Below are 23,275 nucleotides of genomic sequence, written 5' to 3'. Positions count from 1 at the left end.
TAACCTGCCAGCTTGCCGTCTCTGGTTCAGTTTATCTGCTCTGTATTCATAACGAGTTTGCTGGTTCTTTATCCACTTCGGAAATACTTCTCAACAAGCTCAGATATTATATTCTCTTTCGTGACACTCACATGGAACACATTTGAAAAAGGAAATTAATAGTGAAGTGAATGTAACGTGACTGAATGTCTTGAATAAACCTGGCATAATAGACTTGTTTAGCAGCAGATATGGTTTTGAATGAAATAATAGGACAAACACAGCTTTTGTTAATAACATTAATTCGGGTTTCACTCCAGGGTTAACATTATAAGGGTAGGTCACACTAAATACTTGACACTTTATACTTTTTTTATACACTTTTTTTTATACTTTTACACTAAATACACTTTAACCCATGGGTGTCAAGCTCAAATGACCTGGGGGTTTGGCCAGGAGGGGGCAGGTCTGGAGGAAAAAAATGATGTGATATTTCACAGAATTTCAAAGTAAAAGTACTTTTTTTTATATGGAACAATGTATACTTCACAATAATAAAACATTTAATAAATCAATTAATATCAAAAACAGATAAATACATCTAAAGGTAAGTAATAATGTGGACAAGGTTATATATTTGTAATTTTATGTTGAACGTAATACATTTTATAACGTGATAACTACAGCCAAATATCTTCTTATTACCATTATAGACGTATTGCTAACAAACATATACAGTATTAGTCACCTTGCTGGCAGCTGTGCCTCAGACACACGTGCTGTGTTTATAACATGATTTAGCGGTGGGCCACATTTTTATGCATATATGTTTCCTGTGTTTTCTAGATGAATGAATTATACTGAATGGTCTTTATATCATTGCTAAAATAGCAAATCTCATTGTGGCCTTAGGATTGTATTACCCTGTACTGTATTTTGTCTGTCATGTAACATTTGACACCGTTTGTGTGTTCTACACAGGGCCTGCGAGCATCTATCGACGCTTATGACACCTTTGATACCATTGGCTTGGCTCAGAGGTTAGAGAAACATGAACTCATTGAGTTCAGACGTATCGCTGCCTACCTGTACAAAGGCAACAACCGCTGGAGACAGAGCGTAGAGCTCTGCAAAAAGGACAAACTCTATAAGGTAATAAAAATGACCTCTTTGCTCCCATAGATGGCGCTGTTTTATTTCTAGACAAATATGACCCATCTAGCATCAAGATCAAAAAAATCAATAAAGACAAAGTTAGTTGCCTGTCCTCACAGAAATGTCAGTTTGGACAACTTAAAGTCAAATATGCTGTGCTTTTGCCTTTTACCCAGGATGCCATGTTGTACGCTGCAGAGTCTAAGGATGCTGAGCTGGCAGAGACACTGCTGCAGTGGTTCCTGGAAGAGGGCAAGAAGGAGTGCTTCGCTGCCTGCCTGTTCGCCTCCTACGACCTCCTTCACCCTGACGTGGTGCTCGAGTTGGCCTGGAGGCACAACATCATGGACTTTGCCATGCCGTACTTCATCCAGGTCATGAGAGAGTACCTCACTAAGGTTAGTGCTTTACTGACGAGCAAGACAAAGAGTTTATCGTTATTCATTTTAATATTTAACATAAATATAGGTTTAGTTCTTGTATTTTCATTTATGCAGTTTCACTGTCCTGTAGAAACCTTTGAGTATGTCAAGGTATGCAAAAGCAAAATGAATACCAACTATTTTATTCAACACATTTTGATTAGACAAGAATTTAGAGATAAATACAGTAAACCATATTAAATAGTGATCTTCCTTTGGTCATTACTTTGACCTGAACACATGTGAGGTCTCTTGAGGTCTTGTCTTTGGGTTCTTTTCCAGGTTGATGGGTTTGCAGCGAAGGTGATGGTCTCTGACCCTTTTTTTAAATTTCTCCTTTGTGTCCTGTCTGTCTGTTTTTGTTGTAACTTATCTCTAGGGTTTCTGATGTACAGTAGGAGCCTATTATGGGCTGTAGACTGAGTATGGTCTCACTTGCTCTGGTCCTGGAGAACTGTAGTAGTGTGCACCGGCTTTTGTACAACTTCAACGCACAATACATTTTTAATAAATTCAATTATAAGTTCTCCTATTTCCAATTAAAGCTTTTTGGAGTCAATCAGAAACAAAGTGAAAGTATGACAAAGGTGTGACATGGGCAGGCAACCACTGAAAACACAAGACACACCTAACAGGCTAAATATAGACTGGTTATGTGTACAAAATGAAACCACTGTATGTAGTGGATAGATCTGCAAGCACCACTGGGAATGGAATTAGATTCTGGGTGAACATACCAGTCCAATTTGAATGTTATTGTATCATCTTTATTTGAACACAGTTTTATTTGCCCTGTCTTCAGGAGGTAAAGTGTGAATGCTTAATGCTGTGTTGGTGGTTGAAGCCAAAAAGCCTGTGCACCATCTTGTTCTTAGGGACCAGAAAAAAAAGCCTGTCCTGGTCTATGATGGATAACGCTCACCTTCTCACTCGTCTCTACTGGGGCTGCATCAAGTGTTCAGCGGCATTTAAAAAATAATAATTGAAAGGTTCAGTCGTTTGATAGTTTTATCAGTCACAGCATTCAAACCAGCTACTGCTTCCTGTAATATTTAAAATCAGTGATATTTCTTTTTTTTCCCGTCAACTTTTTTATAGAACATACTGAATAACATAATAAAACAGTGTAATGTACAGTACAAGTAATAAGAATACATTATGACCATAAATCGTCACATCTGAATGTCAAATCCCCTTGAGATGTGGATGAAATTAACAGTTTAAGTAATAAATAAATGAATTAATAAAATAAATTAATTCATTAATAAAAAATGGTGGTTGGCACATACACTTATCAGTGTTCCAGCTCAGAGGATAAATCGAGGGAATGTACTGTATATAGTCCAGGAAAGGATCCCAAGTAACATGCAATGATTTCACCGAGCCTTTTAGAGTGAACCCATCTCACGAACCCAACAAAAATGTGCAGGGGGACTGGAGAGTTTCCAGTTAAGGAGAATCAGCCGACAGTCCAAGGTCAAATCAGTGATATTTCTATGTTGTTAATGGTGTTGATTGACCAGAGATATATTTTTAAAAAAATTGTAGGAAAAACTCATTTTGAGATGTTTAAAATGCTCCTTCAGGCTGTCTCTGGGAAAATATTTAATTTAATATTTTAGCGAAGTTTATTCCATATATTATTGTAATATTGTGTGTATATATATATATACATTGACAACAGTCAGGTCACCCTCATGTCTATGTGAAGCACTCAATATGGTAATATATTTCACTTTGTATTCACATTCTATATATTGTCACTCTTTGACCAAACATTTTTCCTCGATCTGTCAAAATGACCACTAGATCGTAACAAAGCATTATTTTACTCTCCAGTGCCTGAGCTGAATCATTTGTTTTAATTGACCTCACTGACATCAGAAACCTCTTCTCGTTCATCCGTCTCCACAGCTGAAGCACAATGCCCGATTATGTCTTTGCACTTAACGAAACTAAAACTTGCTGCCACAGTCGACTCACAGTGCAAGAATGATTAACATGTGAGCTTCTAATCTGTAGCTTGATTTGAGTCCAGCGCAATCGAACTACACACGAGGGAGCGGCTAATGAATGGGATGCATGTGGAACCTGTGTCGTTTACTGTTATTGATAGTAGCTTTTCCATCATCTCGTGCAGTAGTTTAACCTTGGATGCCAAAATAATTCTACTTACAATTAGTCGGTTCAAATAAATACTAAAATTGACACTTTTCCAACTGTGATATGTGACTGTGAAGATGCTTTGGTTGAAAATCTCACTGCTTTGTCCTCACCAGGGTTCAATAACCATTTCAGTGCTGATACTCGAAACCTAAAATAAGCAAGAAAAGAAACTCAGACCTTGTTGCTGACTACTTTTCTACTAAATGGATATAAATTATTTTAAAAATTGGCGTCAATGAGGATCTGTAAATTATTTGATGATGTACAATCTTGTAGTTTTTGAGTTTTTAATGTAATGTTTTTTCAATATTTTTTGGGAGCATGGAAGAAACTACATGGTTAGAAATCACTAAGTGTATTTTGGGTGAAATACCCTTTAAATTATTGCCTTAACGTGTACCTGGATCTGTATCAGAAATGATACAGGGTAATAATACATTAGCTAGAAGTTAAAGAGTTGTATCATTATTTTTTCGTTTATTATAGATTCCACTGTTGACACATTCGATTTTAGGTCATACATCAAATAATAAATTGTCTTTTGAATAAAACTGCAGTGCAGATTATTTTCATACTTATACTTCATATTGTTATGTCCATGTTACCACAGCAGTTCTAATCCTCTGCCTGCAGCCAAGACTCATACAGTGTGTACCAGCCCTCTAGTGTCTTTGCCTCATTTGCGGTGCACATGAGTGTGTGCTGCATGCGTGGCCTCACTGACCACTCAAAATCTACTTCATGCCCATTAACAGCGTAGAGTTAGAAGACTTCTGCAGGATACCTACAATGTATAAAAATCAAACTCTGCGTTACTCTGTGCAGCGTGTGAGCACCGTTCTTTGTTGCCCTCAGGTGGACAAGCTGGATGAGGTAGAAAGCCAAAGGAAAAACGAGGATGAGGTGACGGAGCCACAGCCGATAGTGTTTGGTAGGTATTAGGAGAGGTTTGTCTTCTGCAGTGTAACCAGCAGGACACAAAGAATCCTGCTCACGATGTGCTGCTTGTTTAGAAACTGTATAATGTTAAATGTTTAGTTAGTCTCTTCAAAGTTTGGTTAAACATAGTTAAAATACTCTGGGGCTGTCTTTAACGTTACCATTTATTTGTTTTGAATAAACAGAATGGTAGGGGATGTTTACATGAGCAGTAAACAAACACCAACCCTGAACAAAGTACAGCTTGATGTTATCGTATGTGATCTGTTACACACTGTAGTAAACCGCCTATCGCAAATGATAGAATTATGAATGTATAATTCAATATGTGTTAAGAGTTTGAGGTGATTGTTTCATTTAAAGTGAATTAATCCCAGGAATTTAATCCCAGTTGATCAGTTTTATAACTCTGGCTTTTATGCGATTTTATATGAATATCAAATTGCGATTATTTTGACTGTATTTTGAATTTTATATGAATATCAAATTGCGATTATTTTGACTGAAATTGAAAGGGGGGTAATTTTTACAGACTTATATTAGTTAAAATTATTATTTGCGCAGATCTGTGAGGAACAGATGGTGTTTTCTTCTGTAGAATATGATGTGTACAGGCCAGGACAGTATTTAATCTAAAATGCTTGTTTGATAAATGGCAAATTGCAGGAGTCCATATTGCAGTTTAGAAAGTGCTGTACAAGAAAAACGATAACAAACAAAAGCAAAGAGCCTGTTTGTAAAAGGTTTATTTTTATCTGTCAGAATCAGAATAGCTTTTATTGTCCTTGTGTGTTCATACAACAAATTAAATTTGCCACACTGTACCATGGAAGTTAGAGTCATTCTAAAATAACTACTGATAATAAAAAAGCATCTATATTAGTATATAAATAGAATGTATTTTTGTTCAAGTGCAGATGCATAGCAGCAAGAGAAGGCTCCTCGATGGATTTCCTTGTTTAATCTGCAGATGTGTTATATAACCCTGTGTTTGTTTGCTTGATCAGGCCAGCAGCTGATGTTGACTGCGTCCCCCGCTCCTGTGGCGCCCCAGCCGCCATACCCAGGCTATGGTTACCCTGCCAACGCAGCGGGTTTCCCTGCTCAGGCTCCCAACGCTGCTGGCTACCCTACACCGCCTGCTTATGGCTTCAACATGTAGAGGCTTGATCCTGCCTCTTCCAACCCTCTCCTATCTCCTCTCTCTCTCCCCCATCACCCTCTTTCTTACACCGTAGAACCTGAACCACACTGAACTGTGCTGCTCTGGATCTCAACTGGCCACCTGAGTGTGTGTGGAGACCCCCCCGCCCCCCGCTCACCACCACCCCCAAAACTGAACTGGGTCTTCATCTCCACGCATTGAGACTCTTCCCCGGTTCAATGAGACTGCAATAGAAACCCGCCCCCTGTTATTTTCTCCACACACATTTAAAGAGGTGTCCGTCAAGTTTCACTGACCCCTCCCCCCCCCCCCTCCTTCTACTCTCCACTAGGACTTTTAACTGCATCACTGATCTACACAGCATGACGTCACCTCTGAGCTCCTAGAGGAGGGAAATACTGAAGATAATATAGTGACATCAAACCACTGTCGTGTTTCTGTTCCACATAGACTTGTTTTATTTTTCTCTCATAGATTCAGCACTGATGAGGAAGAGACTTTGTTATTGAGGAGTGGAGGGGCTTATGTGTGTGTGTGAGTGTGTGTGTGTCTGTCCCACTCCCTCCCGAAGCACTGCTATGGCCTTATATACTCTTAAGAAGGTGACGAGGGGGAAAAAAACAGCCTCATTTGTTCATTTTTAATCTCATGACTGTCTCATGCTCCAGTTAGAAAGACAGTTACTGTGCAATAGTTTGTCCTTTCACAACTGGTACAAAGTGTTTGCTGTATACAGACTAAGAACTCTTCTTGTTCATGAGGTGACGACACTGTGTGTGTGTGTGTGTGTATGTGTGAGTGTAGCCTCTAACGCCATTGAGGGATACATCGCCAAACCAAGACGTGCTCAAAGAAATCTCTTCTCCTTTGCGGTAGCAAACCGATTGTTGGGTTGGAGCCGATGATCATGTGGGTCGTTGTTTTGTTTTGTTTTTGGACTCACAAACAACAGTTTCGGGATGAATGTGGCAAAAAGACAAAAAGAATGAACGGAAATAAGGATGCAGGTGATATAATGAAACCAATGCTATATGCTACATAGTCTGTGCATGTGCTGCCAAACTATAATGCTGCAACCAGGAGCACAATATTCATGTTACACTAAAGTTTATCAAGTATTACTAATGTCGTGTCCAAAACTTAAGTGATGTACAGTTGAGAGTGTCTTATCGAACAGGGAACAGTGATGAAATGCTGATGACTTTAGGTGAAAACACAGGGAAATATTAGCTTATGTCCTGGTGCCAGTTGTTTGAGGAAAAAAAAGAAAAAAAAAATTCTAAATTGCATTAAAAGCAGTGTATGAATGAGATATACCTACCTACCTAATCAAAGAAGTCAAAATATTATATCATATGTATTGTGTGTTGTTGTCGTCGTCTTAAAAAGCATAATGATTTTTGTAAGAAAAGAACAAAATGCAAAAACAGCAGGTTAATAAACAGCAGAGATCCTGAGGTAAAGGCTGCTCAAAGTGAAGGCTGGTTCGTTGGTTGTTTACACTCCTGATCATGTGACCACGTGTCCTACACTGATGTCTCCACACGGTGTCAACTCTGGGTTTATCAAAGCAGAAAGTAAAACACACTCCTTTTATCTGCACATGTCCTGCAAACTAAAGAGGAATGAATGCTCACACACTGTTTGTACAGTTTCCTACACATGGTTCCATTGTCTGTTGTCACTTTTATTTCCACTCTTGCAGGACTCATACTGATAGTGAAGCTGCTGAGGCCTGATGGATAGTTTCTGTCTCTGTGGGAGCTGCTTATGCACACTCTTTGTTTTCTGAGGGTGTGGTGTTTTTGTTCTGTTTACAGCCTGCTGCTGGAGTAATGCTTAAATCTACTAGCAGTACAGTAATTACTATCATAAAGGAGGAGTGGGGATCCAGTTTTTTTATTCGTCCTCGCTGTGATGCATTTATATGTAAATACAGACAGACGAGCCCCGCCCTTCCTCTGGTGCCAAAGTGGCCAGTCCCTTCTCATAAAAGCAGCCAGTGAGACGCACACAGACCTCTCTCTGCTTCACATCAGCCTCTTTCGCTCCACTCGCTTTACGGAGAGAGATTGACTCACAAACTTCCACGTAGCAGCAGCAGCGGCAGCAGTAGAAGGAAGAGGAGGAGGATACAGGGACAACTCCGCCACGCCTTGTTTCCGGGATCGCCCTTTTTTCCTCTTACGCACTTCTATCGCGATACATTGTTACCATAGTTACAACTAACAGCGACTGGATAACCGAGGAGCCAAACTTGTTTGACAGCTCCGGCATCCGCCCACTGTCGACACACAGACCCGCCTGCAGGACGCACCTCCGATCACCTGCATCCGTTCACAGGCTCCATCATTCATCCATGTGTTGCGCGCTCCACTGAAAACACAGAAGCTGCTCGTTCAAATACAAGCCACGCCGTTTGTTTTCTCGGGGTTTTTCCTGTCTTTTTTTTTTTGTTTTGTTTGTTTTTAAAATTTCCTCCAATTATGCAGGGTGATCATTCTAAACGCACGGTTATCAGCCACTTTCCCAGACCGCGGTGCCTGGCTGCAGCGGCTCCCGCGGGGAAAGCGAAGCTAACTCACCCGGGGAAGGCGATCCTGGCAGGTAAGAGTCCGTCATTACCGTCGCTCTCACGGAAGAAAAGTTGGGGCGAAATGTCGACGCTAGAACGAAGCTAAAGTTGGAGCTAATACTGTTTGTGTCTGTTCAGTAATCTGAAAGAGTTATTGCCACACGTTACAGTCTTTGCATGAGAACTCACACGAACGGTCACATGTTATTTGCATAGATTGCATACGTTATATAAGTTTTACCATCCTCCATCATAAATGTTGTTGAAATGTTACAGGTAATATATTGTTTTAAGACTATAAATTGTGCAAAACTTTTTTTTTTTGCACAATTTTGGCACTAGAAGATTGAAGTTAATAGAAATATAATTTTAACAAAGTTAAACCTTCCCTGCCCCTGGTGACCCTGGTGACCTTAGAGGCTGCATCACTTTAATCTAAAGATCACCTTTACATAATGCTATTAAAGCAGAGTGTAGCCTGCTGTGGTGGAGCAGATGCTTACTCACTCCTCAAACAACAACCATTTCTGCAGGCTTTCAGCTGTGTGTGTGTGTGTGTGTGTACTTGCATTTTTTTTTTTTTTTAAATCCTATGCAGGACTTTTTCCTTACATAAACTCTCACCCAAAACCAAAACCTGGTCCCAACAAGGCAGAACTGGTTAAGTTCAGGGCTAATATTTGACTTGTCGTTTAGTTAAGATTAGGGTGAAACATTAACTGGTTAAGATTGAGGGATAAGGCTTTTGTTTGGTTGCACTGTTGAAATGAGTTAAAGTCAATACATTTGTCTAAAGTGAAATAGCTGTGTAAAAACCTGCGTGTGTCAGCATCACAGCAGCAACAGAGACAATACAATACTATCTTTCCCCTATATTTTTAATTTCTTTGCTGGTCACTGCAATGATTTTCTTTCCAAAACTCACCCATTCTGGCTGTAACTATACGTCATGAGTGGATATGACAAAAAAAAACTCCTACATATGGAGCAAATGCTTCACTAAATGCAGACAACATGCTTTAAATAGACATGTCGTGTGACAAAGACATGAACGAGTGCGCATGTCATGCCACAAAATTGGATTACGTTTATGAAATGGCTGGCTGTGGCTACGACACAAAGGTCATATATGCTGCTACGTGGATTGAAAAAGGTGAACGACCAAATCAGAGTCCCTGTAGGTTTTTTTCCCCTGTTGCTCAGCTGTTGCTGAAACTCATCGACCTCCTCATGTGATGATGATGACGATGCAGCGTCTTCACTCTCTCTGCCGTGCTTCTGTATTATCGCGACATGCTGCTTTTTGGCAGCACATGCTTGTGCTCTCGTAATTGTGAATCATTTATCTTTCTCAATGAATTCCCTTTGAGTCGCATATGAAAACAAAAAAAACTGGGGGCTCAAATCTTCATGTATCAGGAACTACTGGAAATGACTTTTGTATACAAATTCATGTTGCATGTGAAATTCCAATGTAATTATTTTAGCGTCATATATGACAAACAACACATTGTATATTTACAGTGTGATACATTATACTAGGAAAATATTACTTGAGGCCAATGTAAATAACAAAAGATTTACTACTGCATTTTAAGGTGCATTATGTAATACATCTAAAGCAACTGGCCATAAAATCCTCCTAATATGTCACAGAGACTCAGGAATAATGTTCATATAACAAATTGAACTCACCAACAACAACAGTACAGACAAAATATTTGCATAAAAAAAATCTTTTGCAGACTGCAAATCATGTTTATGTTTTGAAATCATGTTTTGGCATGTGGCGCCACCTACCACCATATACCAATCATTGCAGTCAGTAGAGTCTCAGCTGCCGAGCAACCACGGGTTGCCAGTTACGTCAGAAAACGAAACCTAAAAGACATCGGTATTTTGAATTTGAATGTAATAACTGTTTTTGGCCACATTCTTACATATGGCACCTTTAACTCACATTCGGAATTAATCATCTTATAACATCATGACAACATGACAACACTGCAAAAACAGTAGTAACACTAATAAAACAGTAGATCTGCATAATAGGGTTAATTATTGTGGTTATAATTTCAAAAATCGTAAAGATTTGACATGTTTGGAGTCGATAAACAAGCCAAACATGCATTCTCATCTGAAGAGCAAGGTTTGTGTGCCGATGAGTTTCATCATAATGCTATTTTGACATATATATATTTTTTTAAATCAAATAATTGCAGTGGTTATTCAATTTTAGTCTTATACGATTCATTCATTAATACTATACTACTGCTAGTGCTAAGATATTCCCATCAGATTTCACAACCCTGTGTGTAGTTTTCATAACATTTGTCAGTTTGAATAGAAAGAAGTTAACCCTCGTGTCAGAGTTTTTGTGGGAGGAGTGTCATGAGCAAAGAAGCAGAAGAAAAACCCTCCTCCCCTGACTCGTGTCGCTCTGTCAGCTGCATACAACTGGAAGTGTGGCCGTGGTAAGGCCTTTCCCTTCCCCCCCCCCCCCCCTCAGTCCTGTGTAGCCTGATTGACTGGTCGAGGCCCGGTGCTGCTCCCTATGGCATTTTAGCTTGTCTCGAGCCTGTCTGTCCTGCTTTGCAGCAGCAGCAGCAGCACAATTTGATTCTCCCTGACTGGAATGTGTGCAGCCGTTTTCGTCCTCACAGCAAAGACCTGCAACGGTTTGGAAATGAAAGGGTGTCGGACACGCTGACACGCGGTGTTGACTCTGCGATAGATAAGCTGCCTTTTGACCTGCCACGCCATCCGTTATGAAACAGCTGATCGTTTTACTTTGCACAAACCCCGACTAGTGATTCTTCTTTTCCCGTTTATGGCCGTTCATAAATAAAGTTGACACGTCTACTTCAGATTCGTCGGCTACGTGTCTGTCTGAGAGAGCGAGGCACTTGCACAGGCCTGAAGGCTGCAAGTAGACAAAGCAAGAAGTAGAAGGTCAGAGCCTAATGGAATAGAGACCTCTCATACAGCACACAGAAGAAGGCTGGGGAGGAAGCATTTTCAAAGCTTTTAGAGGCCGTTGAGCTCATTCTGCTGCTCTTGGTTAGTTCAAGTCTTCTTTGAATGAACAGCCACTGCTGATGAGTGAGGGTGAGACACAGAAAGAGGCCTGAGGGTGAGGTAGCACTAAATGGCTCTGTGGCTGTCGTACAGCACATACATTCATTCATTTATAACTAGTCTGCTCAGCAGTGAGAAGAGCAGCAGATAGACCGAAAGAGAGATTTCTTTTTTCCCCCCATCTTGATTTCATGATAGGATTTCTTTTTAAACAGTGACAGCCTTGTTTTCTGTCACTTGTCCTGCTCTTTTATTTTTCTATTCCCCTCTCTCTCTCTCTCTCCAGCCTTGGGGCAGGAGGTGAGTTTTTTTTGTGAGTGGCTGTCTCCTCCACAGGCTCAGAGGTCTCGTCAAAATGCAGCCTGTTTCCTTAAGTCATAGTCGACGACGCACACAGTTCACTTTAATATTCTCTATAACATATGTTGTTAGGTATTCAGGCCAAATCATTTTAGTCTTGATAACCAACATCGGTCTTTTACAGACCTCGAAAAACCTATTTTATCAATCAGCTGCTTACTCTTTTGTGATGGGGTTGTATTGTTATAAAATATCTGACCCTTTGGCTGTGAAATATAGAGATGGGAATCAGTAACAGCAAATAGCATTTTTGCTGAGTCATGTCTGGGCTGTTATTTCTTCTCTTTTGAGAGAACAATATGTGTACACAGTTGTAGAATTGTGTCTTTCACTTGAAGGTGTTGCCTTCGAGTGAAATTTAAAGTTTCTGTAAGTTTTTAAATCACACAGTCCTTTTATTTCTTTTTATTATAAAATCAGTTTGTTTATTCTTTGTTCTGCTGGCGTGACACAATGACAGCCCTGCAGCAGACTCAGTTTGTGACTGCAGATCACTGGTATGTCTCCTATAACCTGATTCTTAATTCTCAGTTAACTGAGTTTCCCTGAATGCACCAAAGAAAGAACCTATTTAAGAAGTTACTACTCTGTCGTAACTTAAATGAGTTGGGGGGGGAAAACCTATTGCGACTAATGATTATTTCCATAATAATTTATATGTTGATTATTTTCTTGATTAATCGACTAAACGTTTGGTTCATAAAATGCCATAAAATGTTGAAAAATGTTGTTTCCCCAAACCTTGACACGATGACGTTCTCAAATGGAGCAATGAAACCAGAAAATATTCACATTTAAGAAGCTGACAAATCATTCAAACCGATGAATTGAATAATCGTTGCAGCCCTAATATACTCTCCATACTGTCAAAACAACCTGTATGTAGTTGTTATTTATGTGTACACTCTGTATGTTGTATGCTGCAGGGTTAGAACTACTTAAAACAGTTCCCATGTAAAATTAATCAATCCCCCCTGTAATTAAACAGCATTAACATAAGTCTTGTTCAGTAGAGGAAGCCTAAAAGGCCAGATGTTAGATGAATTATTCTTTTCATGTTTTTGCGTAAGGAAAACAGAAATATAATGACCCTGTTAATGGGTCACCTCATGTTTGAAGTACCACAGTCCTCTGGCTATGTTCTCCACATGGACACGACAACGCATTTTCCCCTCAGACTCCAGAGAATTTTAAGGAACATTTGCATAAATAATTGATTGAGTCTATCGCCAAACTGCTTAATTTGCAGGCACGTGCATATAGGAAAGGAAATTGTCATTATATAACCAAAACTGCACAACCAAATTTCGAGGTCAGATCATCGCTGAAATGCAATATCAGTGGTTAAAGAAAAAAATACTATTCTACTTGTTAATAAGTTTTATATTAAAAGAGAGAGAGACTTTGTTACACTTGCATTTGCAGCAAGAAGACCCGGGTTCGCGACCCGATCGGAACAAGGGCCTTTCTGCATGGAGTTTGCATGTTCTCCCTCTGTGTGTTTGTTGGTTTTTACCGGGTTCTCCGGTTTCCTCCCACAGTCCAAAGACATGCAGATTTGGGGATTAGGCAAATTGGACACTCTAAATTGCCCATAGATGTGAGTGTGAGTGTGAGAGTGGATGATTGTTTGTCTCCTGTGATGGACCTGTCCAGGGCCCCCGCCTTTTGCCCTATTTCACCTGGCACCAGAAAATGGATGAATGGATGCATATAAATAAGCTCAGACACAGCAGTGACTCTTTCATTCTTTAGTCCACTGAAATGCAATCTCTCTTACTGCAACAGTGCGTTAGAACACTTTAAATGACTATCCTGCGTTGACTACTAATAAGATAGTGTGTTACTCTTGCCTTTGCAGCAACAAGACATGGGTTTGCGACCCGGTCAGAACAAGGGCCTTTGTGCATGGAGTTTGCATGTTCTCCTCCTGTGTGCGCGGGTTTTCTTTTGGTTCTCCGGTTTTCTCCCACAGTTCTTCTGAAACATGCAGATTAGGGGATTAGGCAAAGGTGGTGGATGGTTGTTTGTCTCTGTGTGTCCCTGTGGTGGACTGGCAACCTGACCTGGGTGTCCCCCCGCCTTTTGCCCTATGTCAGCTAGGATTGGCACCAGCGATCCCTCATGTGGAAGATAAAGCGACAGAAGATAAAATGAACGAATGAGTGTGTGTGTGTGTGTGTGTGTTCCTATGTTCCTGAGCAGACCAGATGTGCTTGTTGATCATTAGAGTCACTGAAGCAGGATTTCTGGAAGTCTCCCTCCCCTCAGCTGGCTGTCTGCCTGCTCACCTGTCTTCCCATGTGCCGTTTGGTGTTTTGCAGAAAACTGTGGCTTTCATTTTGTTTGTGTGCGTCTGGCATCTTTGCACTGAAACGCTGACGTTTTTAGATATAAAACCTGCGATACACATGTCCACATATTGGAGTAATTACATGATGTCCACACACATTTTGTCCTGAAAACACTGTATTTGCTGAACCCCAGCTGGGGATGTGTTGATTGCATTATGAATTCACCTCATGTGGCCAGAGACCGTTACCGCTAACGGTACATAAATCTGTATGTGTGTGTATGGGTCTGATTTATTTAACTGCTGCTTCAAATATGAAGGATTCAAGTCTGTAGAAACAGGCAATATATACTCTCTGGATTCTAATGTGACTCCAATGTCCTTTCCATTTCTTTCCGTGCTATATTAACTGTCAGAGACCAACACGGATGGATTGATTTTATGACACGGCACAGAAACGAGTAGTTGTCGGGTCAGGAGAGAGGAAGGAAGGTGCTCTGAGAGGAAAACTAAAAACAGGAGAGGAGAGTCAACCTGAGAGATGAGGATTAATGACAGTTTTGGTTCATGTAGCACAAGTTCGTTTACGGTGTCAGCTGTGAGTGTGTGTATTGAATTTAGTTTGAAAAATGGACGAGAAGTCACTGAAGCTGCTGCTACTCTGTAGACGCTGTGTGTGTGTGTGATGAGGATTGATCACATGTTCTGTCTTGGCTGAAAACAGAGGAATGAGGCTAATTTTTTCTTCGACCCACTGATCCTGGATTAGGGTGAATGGAACATGTGACTCCTTACAATTAACAATTATTCGGATAAGAAGTGTTTCAGCGTGTGTGTGTGTGTGTGTGTGTGTGTGCGTGTGTGTTTGTATATTTCACTCAAAATCATGGATTTTACAGTTAAGCTAAGTGGTGCTCAGTTTTCGCTGTCCATTGTGAAAAATAAAGAAATATACATTTAAGGAACAGCAGTAGTACAAAAGCTGCCTTAAAGTTGATCATGTGATCTGTGAATTGACCAATCCATGTATGTGTTACATCAGTTCCCTCTTGATTATGTTCTCTCCCCTTAACCATAACTATAGACAAGTCCCCATTTCTGCTGTTAGTTTGAACCATTTTTTTATTTCTTTTTTTAGACAAAACCGTCTTCCGTGTTTCAATATTTCAACAAAACCTGTTGTTGTTGCCATAGGAACAAGGGATGGGAATCGGTATCGGTCCGATACTGGTCAAAAATCACTGCATCAGATATCCGATACCTCCAAAAATCCTATAAATCACATGCTTCACTATGCACAGACTGCTACACATGTAAATACAATCAGCAAAAGCATTTTTTGCTAAGTCATGTTCGGGCTGTTTATTTCTTCTTTTTGGAAAAACAATATTTGTTACACAGTTGGAAAATTGTGTCTTTAAAATGACTCAGCACAAATGGGTTGTTAATAGCTTCACAGTTCATAAATGGTCTAAAATTACTTTATAGGACTGATATCTGGACAAAAAACACCAAATCACAAAGAGAAAATGTGTTCAACATAAAAAAAAAAAAACAAATAAAATAAAATAGTAAAAGTAATACAGTTTTGCTCAGATTTGAAAAATGTAATACATGTAGTGCATGGACCAAGAACCAGTGCAAGCTGGAAAAATGTAGAGGTTTATCTTCAGTGTGTGTTACGTCTGGTGTGTCCCAGAAAAACACTGTTTCCCAATGCACAGTGTGTGTGTGTGTGTGTGTGTGTCATTGAGCTAATGGAGGGGTCTTGGCCTGGGTAATGGAGCCCCTCCCAGCAGGTTGTGAGTAGATAATTTCATTAATGCCATCCCTCCTCCTTCCCTCATGACTCGTATGTGTTTTGCATCCACTTAGCTTTTTTCTTTTCTTTTTTTTTTATTCTTGTCCTCATCTCTTTAGCGAGTTGAGGCGTCTATTTGACCTGGACCCTCCAGCAGTCACTCACACTTCACTGGCTTTGTCTCTGACTTTCTCAGCACACACTTTAAGGGCTGTATTTACGGGTGCAGAAATGAGTCCGGAAAATAAAAATTCCAGCTCACGGTTACTTTTGTTGTGTTGCTTTTCCACACGGCACATTCACGAGCTGTGGCAGGAACAGCTCACATTACTCTTCCTCCCGCAGCAGCAGCAGCAGCAGCAGTGCTTTATGTTTATGGAGGGAAAGCCATTTGTGGAGTCACTGTAATGATCCATGAAGTTATCATGCCTCCTTGTAATTCATAAAGAGGGCAGGGCTTTGGGCTTAGTAAGGCTGTATCCAGGCAGAGTGGTTGGCTCTTTTATATACAATATTTTTTAAATCGGTTTGTTTGTGTTGTTTTGTTTTGCAGGTGGGATTGCAGGTGGTATAGAGATCTGCATCACATTCCCAACAGAGTATGTCAAGACACAGTTACAGCTGGATGAGAAGGCAAATCCACCTAAATACAGAGGAATAGGTGAGTCTCCGTCTTCCTGTCTGTCTAATTGTTTTCTTCTGCCTCTCTCTCAGGAGCTTGTTATCTCATTACCCATCATCCCCAGGTACATTAGGGATTCTAGCAGGCTGTCACTGTTCTCATTTATATGACGCAGATCAGACAAATACACACATGCTTCATTCAGCGTCCATGCATATTGACGCACAGACACACACACATAAGGATTGGAGACCATCGTAATGAGCGCTCGAGACAGCTGTTACTTATCCTGCTCAGGTTTTGCCGTCGAGCGCAGCATCCACGTAATTTGAAGAATAACATAAAGTTTTGGGGGTTTAAAATCAGTTTAAAGGTGCATTATGTAATAAATCTAAAGCAACTGGCCATCCTCCTAATATGTCACAGAGACTCAGGAATAATGTTCATATAACAAACTGAACTCACCAACAACAACAGTACAGCCAAAATATTTGCATTAAAAAAAATCTTTTGCAGACTGCAAATCATGTTTTGGCATGTGGCGCCACCTACCGCCGTCTACCAATCATTGCAGTCAGTAGAGTCTCAGCTGCTGAGCAACCACGGGTTGCAAGTTACGTCAGAAAACAAAACCTAAAAGACCTCTGTATTTTGAATTTGAATGTAGTAACTTTTTTGTTTGGCCACATTCTTACGTGTGACACCTTTAACCATGACATAAAGACATATTACAGTAAAATAAAATACTGTTCTGTTTTTTGTTGTGTGTGTGTGTGTGTGTGTGTGTGTGTGTTCATTCAGGTGACTGTGTGAAGCAAACAGTGCAGGGTCACGGTGTTAAAGGACTGTACAGAGGACTCAGCTCGCTGGTCTACGGCTCCATACCCAAGTCTGCAGTCAGGCAAGTAGATGTACAAAATGAATACACACTCAATTAGCATGATTTATGTATGTATTAGTATACATAACTAATTAGTATAATGAAAAATGACTGAATAAATAACACAAAGTAAATAATTCTGAATAATCTGGGTGATGTAATGTGCGCACACCCAGCATTCTGTTCATCACTTCATCAGTGTGTTATTCAGTCGCCACATATAAACAAATGCATGAACAGAACCCGCACTTGACATATCAGAGTGTTCAGCCTCGATGGATCTATGGTCTGGACTCGATGTTAATTGATTTACCGCTTCATTTCTTATACGTTTGCACCCTCAGTTCATATTGTAGTAATTATGACAAACACTGTTATATATGACGGTGTCTGTGCGCACGGAATAAAAAACAAACACTTTTTTTTACCTCAGCCATTGTGGAACCATTTTGCTCACGCACTGTAATTATTCTAGTCCATTACCCACAATGCAAGGAATAAATGCCACACCAGCCTTCAGTGTAATTATGTTATTTTTTCACAGCAGTGACATTTACTTCCAGACAAGTGCGCACACACAGTGAGAAAAAAACAAGGTAGACGCCTTTGTTGTGAGCATTTTTTTTGTTATTTCTCCACGTCCCCTCCCTCTCTGTGTGTACGTACAGTATGAGTTATGCTGGAGGATAGAGTCTGTCTATAAATCTAGAGAGAGGCTCAGCCAGGCGGAGCAAAGAAACGCCACTCAAACTCAGACAGGGTCTCGACAGAGGAACAAAAAGGGAGGCTGGTGTTGTATTGGTGTGTGTGTGTAATGACTCTGATGTTTTTAATTTTTGTTCTGTGGTTTCTAATTGTTGGCTCGTGTCTCTGAGGAAATGTGACATGAAGTTTTAAGCCATGTCATCTTGATATATTGCAAATGTGTTAGATATTTTAGTGGTGGAGTAAAATAAATGTTCCGTAAAAACCAAGACTGCTGACTTATGGAATAAGGCAGAAAAAGAATCACTTAGCGAGAGATGAAATGTGTTTTTACATCAAAGCAGTTTAGATTCATTGGGGAAGCGTGGCACGTTTCCATTGACCGTTGACCATCTGAGTCCGATCTGTTCAATTCTTACTTCCCCTGTCTTCCTTCCTTCCCCTCCCCCCTTCTCTATTGCTGTGTTGCCTCCCCTCTCCCCATCCTCTCCTGTCCCATTAGCTGATTGCCTGTGCACCATCGTGCCCCATAAAATCTGCTGGAGGGTTGTTAGGGACGTATGAGAGGCACAGACTCTGACCTTTTTCTCCCCTTTACCCTTCAACCACGTCTACATCCGTCCATCCTGTCAAAAACCTCGACCTCCATTATTTCTTACTATTCCTTATTCAACCCACCTTTCTCATCAGGGGAACTGACCTTGTAGAAAGAGCCACTAATGAAGATTGGGCAAAGTGCTCCGCTGTCCAGATCATGACTCATCTCTGACAGTGGACGGTCGGCCAAAACATGACGTTTCACGTTCTAACTGTGGCATTTTGTTCGGTCATTAAGTGGGTAGGGATAATATGGAGGATAGTATGTGTCTCAGCATGTGATGTAAGGAAGTAGTTTTTATTTTTCTATAAAAACATCTCTGTAGTCGGCGAGATATGTGAGTAAAGATGAGGACAGATTTGATTTATTTTTACGCCTTAAAGGGATACTTTAAGAATAGCACAATGCTACTAGAATAGCAGTAGTATTTTTTAGAAAATATGCTTCCTCCCTCAGTTTTTCACTGAGTTGTAAAAAAAATCTGTTTTCCATTTTCAAAATGTGCCCTACTGTGATGCAAAACGTGTCATTTGACTCACAGTAGTGCACATTTGGATAAGGGAAAACAGATTTTTTTTACAAGTCAGGGAAAAACTGAGGGAGGGAAGCACATTTTCTAAAAAATACTACTGCTATTCTAGCAAGACAAAGCCACATTCAAATCGGTGAAGTATCCCTTTAAGTGGTAGCCAGTTAATTTTGTGGCGGCCATCTTTCAAAACAAACTAAATCTGCGTGAGAGGGGATGTGGAGGAGCAGATGTGGACACTTAGTGAAGAGAGAAGACGTTTCAAAGACGAGTCAGATAGGCGTAAACCGACATGAGCCGAATATACGAGATGAATTCTGTCCGTACCTGAGACGATGGCAGGTAAACTGTTGTTGTTGTTGTTGTTGTTGTTGGAGCAGACTGAGCATTAATCAAGAGCAAGTGTCTGTCCTCGCTCGCCTGTTTTCCTGAAGGTACAGGGCAGCACAGTGCCTTCCCCACAATTCAATTTCTTCTATAAATAACCTTCTCGTAAAGGACTGGCTGGCTCAACATTTTCTGATAACAGAGATACCACACCTCTCTCTCTCTCTCTCTCTCTCTCTCTCTCTCTCTCTGGACTTTCCTCTGTGACAGCAGGTGCTGGTCATTCATTGTTGGAGCATCTTTAATGTGATAGAAGGCACATTATATAAAGGAAAGCACTTTTTTTTTGCACATCTGAAATTTAAAAGAATATTTCTGACTCTGTGGATCTGCTTTATTTGGTTTACTTTGGCATTTCGTATTTAACACACACAGTAAAGTGAGTCTTTAGAATTAAAAACAGTGATTTAATAGCTCAGTCTTAAATAAATAATGGGGTGATTGCGGCTCAGTTGGTTGTCTTTCAACTTGAAGGCTGCTAGTCTACACGCCGACGTGTTTCCTTTAACCTCATATAGCTCCAGACGGCATATGAATGAATGGGTGTGAATGGGTGATTTGCAAAACTGTGGTGTAGAGCAGCGTGAAGTGGTCATCAAGGCGAGAAAAAACACGATACAACTACAGACCATTCACCATTAAATCCTCAACAAACAAAGGACGAACATGTAAATACAAACAAAATGGTTCTTTTCCCCAATTGTTCCTTTCCTGACACTGTTCTCACTTTTCAGGTTCGGGGTGTTTGAGTTCCTTAGTAACCGGGTAAAGGATGAGTCCGGGCGACTGGACAGCACCAGAGGCCTGCTGTGTGGGCTTGGTGCTGGCGTGATGGAGGCTGTTTTCGTTGTCTGTCCCATGGAAACTATTAAGGTATGTTTCTCACTGATCTGTGGTCAAATGTGTTTGATATTTAATGCGCAGTCAGCATTAGTGCACATGACACAGCCCCTCATTGTGATTGTAGAGTGCCACTGAGTGTATGACTGCCAGTCACATTACTACTTTTGTGATTTTTCGATATTAGTTGACAAATCCAGAGGACCTTGCATGTTCTCTGAACTCTCTTTCCTTGAAGCCAGACTACACATTGGCGTTGTTTTCAACAGCTTTCTCTGTAAAAGTATCGCACTCTGTGATGGACGATGGTCAACTTGTTCCTGTTTTATCTCTCAAGGTTAAATTCATTCACGACCAGACCTCGGCAAACCCCAAATACAGGGGTTTCTACCACGGAGTCAGAGAAATCATCAGAGCTCAAGGTAAAGCGCAGGCTCCACTGCATGTCATTCATCTGCCATCTTGTGGTCACACAGGGTGGTGCAGCCTACAAACGGTGCACAGTGTAATAACTTCCCTCCCTCCCTCCTGAATAGGATTAAGAGGAACATACCAGGGTCTCACTGCTACGGTGCTCAAACAAGGCTCTAACCAGGCTATTCGGTTCTATGTGATGACATCGCTCAAGAACTGGTACAAAGGTCAGTCAGTGTGTGTAGGAAGATTGTTTATTGTGTGCATTTGTTTGTTATTACAGAAAGATTACTTTAATCACATGAGAAAAAAACTGCCAGACGATTGAGAAAGTTACTTTTGGTGGAGTACCAACTGGTCGTGATACCACCCATAAAAATATAAACTCCTCCTTTGAAGCCTCCAGATTTGCAATTTGAATGTTCACAAGGCTTTGAACTAGGTTTGTGTTTAACCATAGCAGCTGTCAATCACACTGGTTTTCACCCATGTGCTTATACTCTGTGATCTATTTTCCTTTAAATGGGAACATACTTTATTAAACTGATATCTTATTCTATTGAAGATAAGCTGAAACTAGGGATTGTGACCATGAACTCCTCAGGAAAATGTTAAAATGTTCAACCATAAAATGTTTTTATTAAAAAAAAGAAAAAGAAAAAAGTTTTTATTTTTTTTAAAACTAATTTCTAGGGACAAATGTTTTATTTTATCATCAGGCAGTGGATCTGAGATACAGAGGAAGTTGGGATTGAAAATAAATAAATAAATGTCAAAGTGACTGCCATCAAAGAAAATAAAAGGCCTACACTGCTCTTCACTGTGTTTCTGTCAATTATAACAAATGTTATCAGTTAAAAAAAATGTCCTTATTGAAATTAACCCTTGGACTATGTCCATTTATCTTTATCCTTTTATTTATTTATTTGTTTTTTTATGTTATACATGTTGTGTCCATTAATCCCACTTAGAACAGAGTGTCTCCAAAAGACAAATGAGATATAAAGAAGCTGAATAAGGATGAAGATTATACATAGATGCAATAAATAATAATGTCAAAGACAATAAAAGGTCACTCTTCTGCCACTTTTTCAAAACGACGGTTGCGTTTACATTTCCTGACCCTTACTGTCCTTTCCTTTCACCAGGTGATAACCCCGACAAATCTATCAATCCCCTGTTGACTGGACTCTTTGGAGCCACAGCAGGAGCAGCCAGTGTCTTTGGAAACACCCCATTAGATGTTATCAAGACGCGGATGCAGGTACATCACTGACAAACTGGCTAAAAAAAAAGAATACACGTTGAACTCAAGTTGTTGCCAAATGCTGACAGCGTCCATCCTTTTTTTTCCTGAAGGGTCTGGAGGCGCATAAATATAAAAGCACGCTTGACTGTGCTGTGAAGATCCTGAAATATGAGGGCTTGGCAGCGTGAGTACGCCTCCACTTTGTTTAGTCTGCTGTCACAGCGGGCTTCCTCCCTTTATTTTTTAAATCACAACAAGGCGCCTTTGCTTTCTCAGCTTAGAAGTGATGCTTTAATCACTGCATGTGAAGCAGTTAGCGGCCTTAGATCGACCTTCTTATCAAACATAGAGTGCGTCATAAAAGTGTTTTGTTTTTACGGAACATTGACGTCTCATCTCTCTCTCTCTCTGTGTCCATCTGTAGTTTCTATAAAGGGACAGTTCCTCGCCTTGGTCGTGTGTGTCTGGATGTGGCTATAGTTTTCATCATCTATGAGGAGGTGGTGAAGGTTCTGAATACGGTCTGGAAGACCGACTGAGCTGCTCGACTTCCATAAAGGTCGTCGGCTTCCTGCTGCCCAGGCATTCGATACAGATCCAAGTTTAGCAAACCTCTCCCGTATCATAAAAGTAGCTACTGAGTGCGTGAGACTAAACTTAGATCAGTGTCTCCTGGAAGCTAAAAGGCTCTCAGGAGCAGTGGAGAAGAAAAGACAGCCTGAGTGAGGCTCAGCGTGTTAACATCTGGACAGATGCAGAGCTTTGATGCTGAGCATCAAGGACAGCTGATCAGACGGAGGGTCAACGTCACAGAGTGGGGTTACAAAATCGATCAAATAACATTGAAAAACGTGTTTCCTAATATCTAAATGTGAAACAAAACCTGAATAACATGAATTATTATCCCTTATGACACTGCTTTTTTCCATTACTATGTTAAAATACACAGTATCTACACAGGTTATAAGAATATATATAATGTGCAATACAGAGCGTCTTATATCCTTTTTTTCAGCACAAACTAGGTCATCTGATGAAAAATTTCTTTAATTTTCACCAACTATATAAACACACCTGAAGTGCTCAAAATGTTTAAAATCGGTTTTAATTTGTGAAAT

General features: G+C 40.3%; 2 protein-coding genes across 2 annotated transcripts in view; both read left to right on the top strand.

Annotated features, from left to right (window-relative positions):
* cltcl1 (clathrin, heavy chain-like 1) overlaps nt 1–6,014 on the top strand; it is a 30,893-nt gene extending 24,879 nt beyond the window's left edge. Inside the window, exons 28-32 of the mRNA XM_083905257.1 lie at nt 961–1,131; nt 1,311–1,532; nt 1,839–1,865; nt 4,578–4,653; nt 5,669–6,014. Of these exons, the coding sequence (XP_083761383.1) occupies nt 961–1,131; nt 1,311–1,532; nt 1,839–1,865; nt 4,578–4,653; nt 5,669–5,823 (651 nt within the window). The 3' untranslated portion in view covers nt 5,824–6,014. The remainder of the gene's footprint in view (nt 1–960; nt 1,132–1,310; nt 1,533–1,838; nt 1,866–4,577; nt 4,654–5,668) is intronic.
* Nucleotides 6,015–8,312: 2,298 nt separating this feature from the next.
* LOC310939627 (tricarboxylate transport protein B, mitochondrial) lies at nt 8,313–22,696 on the top strand (the record flags this gene model as incomplete). Its single annotated transcript, XM_083904432.1, has 9 exons — nt 8,313–8,433; nt 16,487–16,594; nt 17,357–17,456; nt 20,389–20,527; nt 20,832–20,916; nt 21,031–21,135; nt 22,057–22,172; nt 22,268–22,341; nt 22,582–22,696. 9 exons carry the CDS (start codon nt 8,313–8,315, stop codon nt 22,694–22,696), a joined length of 963 nt encoding a protein of 320 aa, XP_083760558.1.
* Nucleotides 22,697–23,275: the final 579 nt, after the last annotated feature.

The sequence above is a fragment of the Microchirus variegatus genome, assembly GCF_963457635.1.
Source record: "Microchirus variegatus genome assembly, chromosome: 18".
Classification (NCBI taxonomy): domain Eukaryota; kingdom Metazoa; phylum Chordata; class Actinopteri; order Pleuronectiformes; family Soleidae; genus Microchirus; species Microchirus variegatus.
Note: the sequence above shows the minus strand (reverse complement) of the source record. Positions and strands in the feature narration are given on the sequence as shown.